The sequence below is a fragment of the Penicillium canescens genome (assembly GCF_028828765.1).
Source record: "Penicillium canescens strain IBT 15451 chromosome Unknown utg000010l_segment0_segment0, whole genome shotgun sequence".
Taxonomy (NCBI): domain Eukaryota; kingdom Fungi; phylum Ascomycota; class Eurotiomycetes; order Eurotiales; family Aspergillaceae; genus Penicillium; species Penicillium canescens.
The window spans coordinates 2,087,168-2,100,025 of NW_026703972.1; the positions used below are offsets into that span (position 1 = coordinate 2,087,168).

The 12,858-nt window shown below is 47.8% G+C and overlaps 2 protein-coding genes across 2 annotated transcripts; one reads left to right on the forward strand and one right to left on the reverse strand.

Annotated features, from left to right (window-relative positions):
* Nucleotides 1-1,091: 1,091 nt before the first annotated feature.
* N7446_012414 (uncharacterized protein) lies at nucleotides 1,092-2,114 on the forward strand (the record flags this gene model as incomplete). Its single annotated transcript, XM_058521156.1, has 4 exons — nucleotides 1,092-1,096; nucleotides 1,335-1,365; nucleotides 1,397-1,805; nucleotides 1,858-2,114. 4 exons carry the CDS (start codon nucleotides 1,092-1,094, stop codon nucleotides 2,112-2,114), a joined length of 702 nt encoding a protein of 233 aa, XP_058366522.1.
* Nucleotides 2,115-4,349: 2,235 nt separating this feature from the next.
* Nucleotides 4,350-6,728, reverse strand: N7446_012415 (uncharacterized protein; the record flags this gene model as incomplete). The annotated part of the gene is made up of 3 exons (XM_058521157.1): nucleotides 4,350-6,086; nucleotides 6,133-6,425; nucleotides 6,479-6,728. The coding sequence occupies 3 exons, from the start codon at nucleotides 6,726-6,728 to the stop codon at nucleotides 4,350-4,352; spliced, it is 2,280 nt and encodes a 759-aa protein (XP_058366523.1).
* Between the last annotated feature and the right edge of the window lie 6,130 nt (nucleotides 6,729-12,858).

Below are 12,858 nucleotides of genomic sequence, written 5' to 3' on the forward strand. Positions count from 1 at the left end.
ATCTCTATGTTTATTCTTTCTTGAGAGATGGTTTTTCGGCCGAAAAACCATCCCTATCTTCATGATACTAATTTCTTACAGGTTTAACTATATCTGATGAGCCGCTCTCCTTTTGGAGAGAGAATCAATATCGCTTCCCTGCTATTGCCGCACTTGCAAGAGATTACCTTGCAATTCCAGCCACAGGTGCTGGAGTTGAACGTCTGTTTAACACTGCACGCGATATCTGCCACTATCGCCGGGGCTCTTTGAAGGCGCAAACTATCGAAGAGCTGATGTTGTACCTCTGTACGTCAAGGTTTGATCTTGAAGTGCAAGAGGCGAAGGAATTTGAGCAGTTCTTTGGCTCTGATGAGATTCAGATCCTGGTGGAGGAGGCTCAGGCGGCTCAAAAGCCAGGTGATGATGCCGAGGAGCCAGCTGAGGTGCTAGCTGTCGTCGACGTTGATGCGATCAGTGATGCTGAAGAGCAGGGTGATAGATCCGGTGATCTGATAGATGTTGACGATGACGATGACGATGCTACTATCGCTGCGGCACCGTCTCATGCGGCACCGTCTCAAGTGCGGACATCAGGGAGGAAGAGGAGGCATGTTGAGGATGATTTGTATGAGCATTATTAGCATGTAGATAGTTTTACCTCTTGGGATCTAATCAATCGATCTCATCAGTTGATCTCATCAGTTAATCTCATCAATCTCATAAATCAGTGAATTGCGTCGATTTCCATGAGATCTCAGTCAATTAGGGGCCTCAGGTGGTAATTGTAATACTCAAAATTACTAGGAAGGTCTACATAACTTATGCAAATGCCAAGAATTGGCATGTTTGCAATGTTTGGGGCCCATTTGGGGGCCCATTAAACCCTATTGGGCTTCTACCTTAGGCCCATAGCCTACCAGTGGGCCTAATGCCAGGCCCAAAACCCGCCCCATTTATGGGCTGCGGTGGGTTGGGCTATGGGCTTTGTGGGCCGGTGCGGAGGTCTACTCGGACCAATGAACCTCGCTTGTCGGAGGCGTATTATGAAAAAAAAAGCGTGCTCTGCGCAAGATTCAATGAATGAATATATATATGACGAGAATGCCACCATGAGGTTGGAACCGAGAACCGACCAAACGGATCACAAAAACACGCCAGAGAACCGACCGCAGAGGACCGACCGCAGAGAACCGACCGCAGAGAGCTGACCACAGAGAGCTGACCACAGAGAGCTGACCACAGAGAGCTGACCACAGAGAGCTGACCACAGAGAGCTGACCACAGAGAGCTGACCGCAGTGAGCCGACCAAGGTGCGACAGTACCAGTCTAAACTTCAAATAAGGAACAATAGACCCGCATCTATTCTACGTGATGATAATGTGGTAAGTCGTGGGCTTACGTATCACGATGCAGCGCACTATCTTCACCGACAATGAGATGCAAGTCGCTCGCGAACGTCGAGTCAAATATCTAGGTACAGTGAAAGTCAACATTGCTGAAATTGAATTCGAGCCACCTTTACCTCAGGATTTGGACTTAGACAACCTGGAGCGACTTCGCGGTATCTTTCGCAAGCAAGGATGTCGCCGGTTTGAAGTGAACCACTTTATCCCGGCTATTGTATCTCAGGATGCTTTTGAGGCAGCAGTACTACGAGCGCAAATCCGTTCCCATGATCTTCTTAATTCGGGCGAACAAATTCCGACTTTGAAGTTTGAAAAAGGACAGCTAAAAGCACTTCACGGCCGACATCGCTTACAAGTAGGGTCTGAACTTCTAGCACCCGTGGAAAGGTGGTGGACAGTTGACCTTTATCTCAACCGTATGACTATTGAACCCTTGCCTGTGTATTCTAACTAATCACCGTAATGGAGATATTGGCAAAGATCTTAGGCAATCGTTAGTTGAAGAATACTCAAATGAGAAAGCACCTACAGATGGGGAAATTTACTGGCGTGTCCGACAATACGAAGCTGAGCAGAACGAGAATTCTCGACAAAGATGGTTTGTGCGTTTGTCAAAGAACAAGCAAATGCGTCTAGATCAGCTTGATAACAAAAGAAATCGTCGATTGCGCCAGGGCCTCGACAAATTGCTACAAATTAGAGGTCTGTGGTGCTTGACGGATTGAGAATTAGCATGTTTCATCGCGTGATTGCGGCTGCTGTTAACGAAGTGAGTATTCAGAAAATCGAAATTGCTACCCTCTATTCTGAAGTTCAATCTTATTCGTGAATAGGAAGTCCTTCATTACCTCGATCACATTCATGAATCTTACCTGTACTTTGTTAACGGAGACTACAACTCGCTTAAAAAGATTGGACCTGATGCAGTCAGCTGTTTACAACTAAGGGCTCCTGGAAACTCGCGTAAGGACGCAAACTTGATCCGCGGGATTGTTCTAGGGGGAAGCGTTCGCGGGATTTGAGGAAAGCGAGAGAAAGGGAATATGGAGCCAGCTCGAAAGGTTTGATGGGGTGATCCCATCTTTGTATACCTTTTTTGAAGACTTCAAATTCTTGGAAAGCTGCGTACAATGCGTGAAACAGCTGTTAGGCCCTCATGTGACCTCAATATGGGAGACCATGAAGCGCATGTTCATACCATCCTCAGAAGGCGAACGGGAATGTTTCATTCAGACAACCGCGAGATGCTTCCGTCGCACAAGGCTCGAAGACATAAAGTCCTTTGAGCTAGGCTATCGGCAGCTTTGGCTATATGCTATGCGCAATTACTTTTTAATGCCCCGAGTATCAGAGAAAAACGATGAGCTTTTGGCTAAGCCCGATCGTGCGAAAGCAGATAAAAAGATCCTATACGAAATGGCTGAATTGGCCCATCGTCTCGGTTTTGAATCTACTGAGATACAGGAACTGTTAGCCCAATGCCCGGACCGTCAGATTGCTTTGGCTGCACTACTACAGGCTCGAAAGCCTGACCGCTATGAGTATCATCCTCATCAACTTGAATCGCTTGTCACAAAGGTAGTCGAATGTTTTTCTGCGGCCGTGGAGCAAGACGAACGTCCATCTATTCTTCTAGCTGATAGCTCCGTTGAAGCTCGTGCCCGCTGCGGAATGCCACAGTTGAAGACACATAAACAGGACAGTCCTTTTCTGTTTCTAGACAACATACATACTGTGAGCTTACCAGTCTTTGACAACATCACAACATTCTTTGTTAGACGGTGTGTTTATCTTGCCTTCTTTGGCAAATTGCATGATTTTCAGTTGCTGGACGGGCAGGGACACATCGGTGACGTAGATCAAGATATGCACCGAGATACTCCACTACCTGAGGGACAAGAAGATAGAGAATTGCCTGTTGAAGACCTTTCTCTCCCTGGAGGAATTCCCGATACTAGCGTTTCTGATCCATCACCACTTGGAGTTACCGGCACCAGGTCCTGGTCCGCTCGTCCAGAGGGTCTTCCAGATATTCCGCAGATACAGTCGTCAGCGTCCACCAACCACGAGCCAGCATCAAACCAAGGAGATCGATACGCAACTTACTCTCCATCCATTTATTCTTCTAAAATATCGGACGATTCGGGACCACCTACTGTGATAGGAACTGAAGAGCAGCCACATCACACCCAGCTTGACCTTCTAGCTGCAGCTCAAATTGGACTTGCGAAGATCAATGACCGCAGCCTTGTTTCTCCATCAATCCCTCCCTCTTCAGGTGAGGCTATTGACATTTACTTCTGCTCCTTTGAGCATGGTACGTGGGCACAAGCAGATATATTCAGAGCTGTTAGCGCATCAGACACATCTCGGGTGGAGCGCACAGCTAAAAAGTACATACGGAAGGAATTCAGCCTATACGACAAGGACCTACAGAGTCTAAGCCCTGCGCAGTGTTTTCGAGCAGCGAGCGAGGGCAATCAAACGATATATATAATCTCATATGATCAAAACAAGGCCCTTCAAAGACTTGGAAGCGTTGAAAGGCATAAGAAGCTCTCATCTGCCATGTCTACCGTAGCTTCCTATGAAGGAAACGGGCCATTAAGGCCTATTATACAAGACATTGTAGAGGAATCAGAAGAAATTTGATTGGGTTTTAGCCTATAAGAACGTTTTCGAGTCTGTGAAATTCACTTGGCGTACTTCAGCTTATCTTATTTTTCTTATAAATCCCACTGAAATATAAAGGCGGTGATAAGTCTACTACGCTTATTGGACAGGGTCTCCAAGACAATGCTTCCTCTATAACCCTTGCCGTGATAGGGCGCTTATAGGACTGACTTTGTCTTGTGACAGCGCTCACAAGACAAAAATCGCCCTGGGGGAAAATTTTTATCCCACTTTTCTCAAGCGGGATGACAGGAGAAAGAACTTATGTGAATCAACCTGCCATAATATTACAGCTCCTCTTCATAATCGATCGAAAGGTGTCCATCCTTGTGACGCTTGCCAGATCGATTGGCTGTAGAATCTGCCTTTCTCTTTCCTGTATGGATATCGTAGTTAAGAAAGTACTCTCGGAGTTTATCTAACGAGATAGTCCCTTCTAGCTCTCTTTCATGGCTCGGATTGTCTTTTTTCGCGACCAGTACTAACCGATGTTTCAAAGCTGCTTCATACACTTCGTTCATATCCGGGTTTACTAGTTCATGCTCATTGGCCACCATGAGAACATGTTTCCTAGCAAGGTCTCGGAGATTTGCTCGTAGGTTTGATCCACCAGCCAAGAAAAATTTGTAGTAAATTCGTGATTCGAAAAGGTAGACAAGAATCAGTTCTTGGCGTGACTGATACCACTCTGAAAGCATCTCAGAAACCGTCCGATTAGTCGATAAGTAGTTTTTTATTTCCATTTGTTGAGATGTTTCCTCAAAGCCAGCTGCCAACGGTGGTGCATCACGATCGGGGGTTCCACTTGGGTGGTTGTCAAGTTCTAATGTGCGGTCGTCGTCTTTTATCACATCTAGTCCGGAGTTCACAGACGATTGGGGCACTTCCACTGGTGGTGAGTGCATAGACGATTGGAGCACTTCCACTGGCGGTGAGTTTAGTGGGTGAACTGCGGGGCGCTCCTCAGCAGAACCCGCTGTGTCTACCTCCATAGATTCAGGACTATAGGAGCTTTGGAGAGAATTTTGCTCCCAGAGTTGTTGAAATAGAGTTTTTCCGAAGAAACAGCCTATAATGTCTTTTGTCACACCGAGTGACGTTACATATTGTGACTGTGGCTGATCTCGACCGAACAATTGATTGGCAAACATATGTTTGCGCTGCCGATCATACTCATCTCGCGTAGGGCTGTTAAATCTGTGGCTCGCCTCGAGTTCTGGGTCGTTTGTCGTAAATTGGGCAGTAGCATCCTCCTCCTCCACATACCTAGGAAGGTTCTGCAAAAAGCTCTGAAGTTTGTTGGACATTGATTGCACTTTATACTCCTTGTATTCGTAGAACTCCTCCCTGCAAAGAGATTTAAAAAATCCTTGTGCCATAAGTTGTCCCAAATTGTTGTTTTGAAGCAGGCTAATTTGTTCAGATTTAAAGCCCAATCGCGAAGCCAATGTAGCAAGTCTACTCAAACTCACATCCTTAGTAGGCCATTCGAAATGATGTCGATTTTTTCTTGCGCGGCTTCGCTGGTGGACGAAATGCCGGCAAGCGAAAAGCCAAAGCTGCATCATAGATATCGAGAACGAGTGCTCAGTTTGTTTCATCTTTGTAAATTTGTGTTCTGCAGTCTGAATTTCAAGGATTCCGGCAGCTCCAATAAGATTCCATTGACTCAACATGGCCTTTTTGAAGCTTCCTTTAAATTTCGGAGGACAGAGACGGTGGAGGGCTTTTGCTGGTTCTTCGAGGAACAATGTATCTTGGAGAAGCGTATTGAGAGATATTATTCTCCCAGGCGTTTGGAGAAGATGAGTCTTGACCTTCTCCCTATCCTCAGGTATTGTAATAAGGGGAAATATCCGTTTTGAATCCATAAGATCCGTGACGCGTCTTCGGTCTGCTAGTGAGATGTTGGGCATCAATCCTTCAATCTGGAGCACGGAATCTGAGTCGACAACTGAACCCCATTGTGGATTGACAACTGCTTTCCACATTTCATATATCTTCCGCAGGTAATGAAGTAGGATCTAGGACTTTAGCTATAGGTAAGCTATACGCGGGTATGAAACTTACCTCCGGGCATTTCAGTCCTAGCATCCTTGTGATTTGGGATGATCTCAGAGGTTTCCATAGCCCAACATAAGGTAACAACATGTCTAGAATGTCACGCCGATGAGTGTCACGTTGTAAGCGTCGTACCTGCTTGCGACAGTCTTCGGAACCTAGTCTAGCCCACCATTTCTGCTCCTGGGCGGCGTTTTGGGAAATTTGGTAGGACCTAAGGGTACGATATATTTCGCCGACAGTAAATTTTATGCTTTCTGTCGATTCCTCACGCAATTGGGCGAGTGCCTCAATCGAGATATCTGATAAAATAATTAGCCTTTAGAGATAATCGGCATTGGCCATGCTATCCTACCGTCTCGATAGAGATCAACCAGCCATATAGTCTCTCCAAATCTCTCGCCAGCTTTCAAACGATGTTTCCCATATACACAAGTTATCAGATCCTCGCCTTCTAGTATAAGATTTGGCTGATTTGTAGGGTCTAGGAGGTCTTCTCGGGTAAGGTTTGATTTTGTGAGTGCCTTTCTTAAAACATCTTGCTCAATGATGGCAGCGACTCTGTGCTCAGGTTCTAGATTACCACAGCCTTCGATCTCAAACATTCGAAGTATTTTTGTCACATTTTCTTCGGCGAACCCTCTTGTTCCTATAATTTTATTGTCTTCTAATCTCAGATGCTGTAACTTGATAATTGCGCATCCCTGGTAGCACTGTAGTCTTTGAAGGGCGAGGCTGTTTGTTCGCTGACCAAGGATATTTTCGCTTGTTTCCATTTTTCTCCGTTTAAAGAAGGCATACAAATCTATCAGGTTAAATTACGGGAAGATGGCTCATTGTTAAATATACCCACGACACTGAAACTGGGGCGCGCTTATTGCCACCGCCCGCTAACCCGTCATAGTAGCGGCACTACAGTGTACTACTCCTCAGTATGTCCCTACTCCCTAGTAAGGCCCTACCCGTTAGTGTGTCCCTACCCGTCAGTATGTCCCTACTCCCTAGTAAGGCCCTACCCTTTAGTGTGTCCCTACCCGTCAGTGTGTCCCTACTCCTCAGTATGTCCCTACTCCCCAGTGTGTCCCTACTCCTCAGTATGTCCCTACTCCCCAGTGTGTCCCTACTCCTCAGTATGTCCCTACTCCCTAGTAAGGCCCTACCCGTTAGTGTGTCCCTACCCGTCAGTGTGTCCCTACTCCTCAGTATGTCCCTACTCCCCAGTATGTCCCTACCCCTCAGTATGTCCCTACTCCCCAGTGTGTCCCTACTCCTCAGTATGTCCCTACTCCCCAGTATGTCCCTATCCCTCAGTATGTCCCTACTCCCCAGTATGTCCCTACCCGTCAGTGTGTCCCTACTCCGCAGTATGTCCCCGCACCTTATACACGCAATACTTAAAACGGTGTCGCACTTATTGGGATGGCCTATTCCTACTGTCCAGATTAAAAAACAACGTTACAAATAGTAGATATAGGGTGCCCGAAAGAGTGTTGCAGAGCACGTCACCGGTGATAACAGCAAATCTTACTGTACATGTACGTGTGAACCAACAACTTATGTTGCGATACTATCCTACTGCGCCATGATCCCTACTCTCTATGCCGAAAATAGTATTGCAAATACTTCCACACGAACTATTATAAAGAGGCTGTCTACTTGTTACCACAGCTTTCTTATTATTTACACAATTACTCTTATAAAAATAACTTCTTACGTTAGTTCTTCTCTACCAAAGCTATTTCTTTCATCGGATAATATTTCAACCCGTGCAAATTTTACAATGGGATTATTCAATGTGATCATGCGTACGTCAATAGAACCTTTGGTTGTTATATATATCGCTAAAACCAGTCCTAGCTTGGAAAAAAGGGGCGGAAAAAAAATACCGTACTCCGAAAGCACCACAAAAGAAAAAGGGACCGTCTCTTTCCACTAGGGCTCCGAAAGGAATATGATCATTCATGAATATTCATGAATATTTGCGAATATGAATAATATGAATTGCATAATATGAATATGAATAAGAGACTTATTCATATTGCATTATTCATGAATATTCATGAATGATCATATTTATTCATATACTGAGAGAGCATACATTACCGTTCATGTTGTTACGTCTCAATACAGGAACCCATTTTCATGTGCCTAAGACTCTGTAACAAATGCGTTCACCATCTCTAAGATATTACATTCCCATAAATCTTAATATTATCACAATCACTTTTTTGGAACGCTATTTTTGATACTGTCCCTTCAGTAGCATAAGCCACCGCATAGTCTCCGCATTTAGACAGTGTCTCCTGAGCCCCAATACATCCCTGGCATTGCTGAACTCGCGTTCAATCCCTACCTCCGCTGATGGAATTGGCAGGAAATCTCGGGCTGCCTTTGCCATGAGTGGAAAGCTAAATACATTTGCCTTCCACCATTTGAGAACCCATTCCTCGTCTGCATCGTCAATCATATGGTGGGACCAACTCACCGGTGGCGCGTCTAGATATCTATCAATGTCTGAAAGAAGCGTCCGCTGTGATGGCTGTACTTTTCGCAGCGTCCTCCACATAGTCTCTGACATTCCCGGCGGGCGATCCACTACACACGACATGGACAACTCCTGCGGATACTCCCTCTTTAGGAACTCCCGCACTTGAGAGATGATCAGTCCCGCATCTTGCTCGCTCATCTGCGATCCAATCAAAGACGATTTAATACGCGGGTCTAGGACGGAAGCCACGTAGTAAAGAAGATTGGTGTCCATCTTCCTCGCAAACTTGTTCATCTTTTGGATTCCTCTTTCCACCGCATCCCGGATCTCAGTATCCACACCTTCAAAATCACCTTCGGCTTTTTGAACCTCGTCAAGGAGGTCGTCTAGACTCCAATAGATAGGCAAGCTCTCAACAATCGTGGGACAAGATTTTGATACGGAGTTGGTGTGATCCCAGAATGGCTTAAGAACCTTCGCTACTTGTTGAAGAATCGACCATTCGTTCTCGTTTAGTTGAAGGGCGTGAACTTCTGGATGCATCCGAACAAATTGTCCAAGTTCCTTCTGTAGCCGAAGGGCGTCCGCTATCATGATATAGGTTGAGTTCCATCGAGTGTCAACATCGTAGCCCACTTGCTTGGCTGGTGACACATCTTTCCAATTTTGGCGGCGCTGTGGACTGCGGGCAACCCATAGGGTCAGCAGCCGGATCTTCATGATTGCTCCCTTCGTGCTGTGGGCAGAGGTGAATGTTGGGCTACTTTGTGTGGCCATGTCGTCCAGTATAACCTTCGCCTCTCGAGCTGAGCCGGCCCTCAGGGAAGCAAGTACGTCCCTGCAAATGAGATTTATGACGTGGGCAAGGCAAGGAATGAAGCTCTGCCGTCCACGAAACCGCATAAGAGGTCTGATGCGAAATTGGTCGTCTTTATCGTCATAGTTCTTGAGAAGCTCGGCGTGAAGACTGTCGCAGAGAGTTCCATTGTTGGCAGCATTATCCCCCGTAATTGTGAGGAGCTTTGGCGCGACGTCTAGTTCCTCGAGCATTCTAATCACAATTTCCGCAAGGTTCTCCCCAGAGTGCGGTCCACATATGTCAGTAAACTCCAGAAGCTCTTCCCGCTTCTCAAACTCGGGTGAGATCCAATGGCCAATGATGCCCATGATCGCTATCTGATTCTCCGATGTCCAAACATCAAGAGACAGCGCAAGCGTGCGACTACTACTGGCTAATTCTTCTTTCACGCAAGTCCGGTTTTTGCGAAATTCCTCCTTGATCCTGTTGAAGAGAGTGTCGGCCGTCTTGATGGGTAATATAGCCCCTGTCGCTTCAAAAAGTGCCCTAAATGCCGGATGCTCCACTACCGTAAACGGCTGTCTCGTTTGGACAACCCATTGTATCAGCATTTGTTCAAGGCCCGCCCTTTCTTTTGCAGGTGTCAAAAAACTGTCCAGGGTCGTTCCGATAGTTGACGATGACGTGATGTCTGATCCGGAACTGATGCGGTGCTTAGCCTGGAGATGGGCCAACAAATTCGAAGTGGAGCCATAGCGTGCCGAATCCCTGGATGACCAACTGCACTGCCTACAGACTAAGAGCCGATCCTTCTTTGGTGGCCCACCCTTTCGACGCCAGGTGTTGTCTAGCTTTGTGATCCAGAAATGCTCGAGGGTCCAGCTCGAATATGACTTGGCTTTTCGTCTCTTGTAAGTCGGTGGGCTACTCTGACTGCTAGTCAACCCTGATAGCGTGGGATCTAGCGGTGCGGGCGAAGACCTGGGAATGGGTAAGGACAGCACGGATGGGGACGTCTCTTCGCCTTCTGTAAACTCGGATGGTGCTGGTGAGCAGGGGCTCTCTATTTCACGAATATTTCCTTCCCATGGCTCAGGGAGTAGGGAGGGTGTGCCATTGTTCAGAGCATTGTAGTCGCGACGCGGAAGACCACGCGTCTTTCGCACAAATGGGTTAGGTGAGGATGCCATTCTGTATTTGCTCAGTGTTAGTAGTCCAAGTGGTACCTGGGAGCGAGGCGGGGCACACCTTTAGTATCACTCGACAATACTTGATAGCATGGCGGGTCGGAAATGAACGGTGAGAATGAAACAATGATGGGGAAACACTAGCTATGCTTTCGCCTGCCCTGAAACGAAGGAACGTAGTGAAAGGGTTTACAACCCTGCGCGAGCTGCCCGCCAACCTTTGCTGGCCTCTCACTGCCAAACTCTTCGTTTTTTTCGTTGCTAATTGGTGCTTTCTCGTGCCAAGGAATGCTCCTATTGACTGCCAATACGCTCCTTCTCGTTTGCTGCTGCGACTCTCCAGGCTCTCCTCCGATTGCTGCTCTGTCTCTCCGCGCTCTCTTCTGATTGCTGCTCACCTACTTTCCTTTCCTTCCTCCTTAGGCTTCGTGCTTCCCGAATTCGTATTCGGCCTCTGTTGCTTTTTCTCCGTGTCTAGGGATCCCGGTGTTCCCGCTCGTCTTGGAGTCGGTGTTCCGGCCTTCTCGCCTTTCTATTATGATTCCACCCTTGTTTGTCCTGAGCATCCTGCAGATAGTACTATTATGCACTCATGCGCACGGTGACGTGTTCGACTTCTACTATATGAATGATCAACACGGATCTTTCTCGCTGGCCCCAACTTTTTCCTGTCGCTCCTCTCCTAGTGCGCCTTGGAACGGATGCCGTTTGCTGGTTTCAAGCCATCTCTTCTCTAATGACATCTCTTCCTGCGCAACGTTCTTTCTGCTCTGGTTGCGCCAGACCATGGCGCTCTACACAGTTTCGGTCCTGCGACAATTGCCGCAGGACGGCTTCTCAACGGGCGGTCAGAGCCCGACAGCTTTCAGCTACTGTAGGCACGAGTAATATTTTAACTGGGCCACCTCCGCCTCTAACTTCCCCTACTGTTCCTGCCTTTTCGACGCTACATTTTTCGTGCTCTACATGTGCACGCCCCTGCCGGTCGTTGTATCATAGGACGTGTAATCGCTGCCGCCAGGCAGCTACACGGAGGACGGTAGCATCGTACCAGGTACTGGGAGTGGTCCGTCCTTCTTATCTGCTGCATTGTTGACCCTGTTCAGCACACACTGCAGCCCGTTCGAGACCCTGGAACGTTTTTGCCTGCAGGAGGTTCTACTCTAAGGCCTCTGGCCCCAGTTCCACACACGCCACATCCTGTTCGTGATCCTAGAGCATCCTTGCCCGCAAGGGCATCTCCTTTGAGGCCTCTAGCACCAGCTCTCCGCATACCGAGTCCTGTTAATGACAATTCTGTACATGATACTGTAGCATACTTGCCAGAAAGGAGATCCCGTTTGCGGCCTCTGGCACCAGTTCCGCAAGCGCCGATGGCTCCGCCTCCATCGTTCGATATTCTAAACGCTGCGCTTCGGCCCGTCCCTGTGCCATTATATTCGAGAACCGGGCCGGGACCCCAGAGAGTGCTACTTCCTGCAGGTCCTTTGCCGGTGTCCTCCCCACAGTCGCCACGGATCTCACAGGCATCTCCCATCAATATAGAGACAAGATGCTATCCGAATCCTTTACAGGCCACGGTCAACAGGGAGAGAACGGTAGATTTGGAGAGGTCGCTGGCCAATTTAAATCGAGCGGTAGGTTTCCTGCGTGCTGAGCTAGAGGCTCGTGCCGTCGCCTCCGATGCTTTTCCCCCGGATATCTCCTGTTCGCATATACGAGCATCCATAGCCAGATACGAGGATGAGATTTCTGCGGCTGCGAAGAGATGCGTCTGTTGTTCGTGCGGGGAACTTGTCTCCGACACAGATATCTACCGCGCACATAATGAGGATCCTTTGCTGCTGTCACTGTTGGGGAGTCTTGATCCCTGCGGCCGACATGGTAACACTTGGAATCTGTGCTCGTCGTGCCATGCTTCGCTCAATCGAAATATGATCCCCAAGTTCTCTGCGAAGAACCTTGTGAATGTGACTCGGTGCCAGGACTATCCGTCTGCTCTGGAAGGCCTCACTCTGACAGAAGAATGTCTCATTGCAAAGTGCCATCCTCTCGGTGTCGTTTTGAAACTGCGACCAGGTGGCCGCTCCTCGCCAATCAACTACCGTGCTCTCCGTGGCCATTTCATTGTCATCCCACAGGACCCAGAACCACTTCTCGAGATCCTACCGAGCCCGGAGTTGACATTACATAGTCTGATCAAGGTGTTCTGGTTGGGTCGTCGACCTCCCGTAGATTCGGACCTGATTCAATTCCTACTC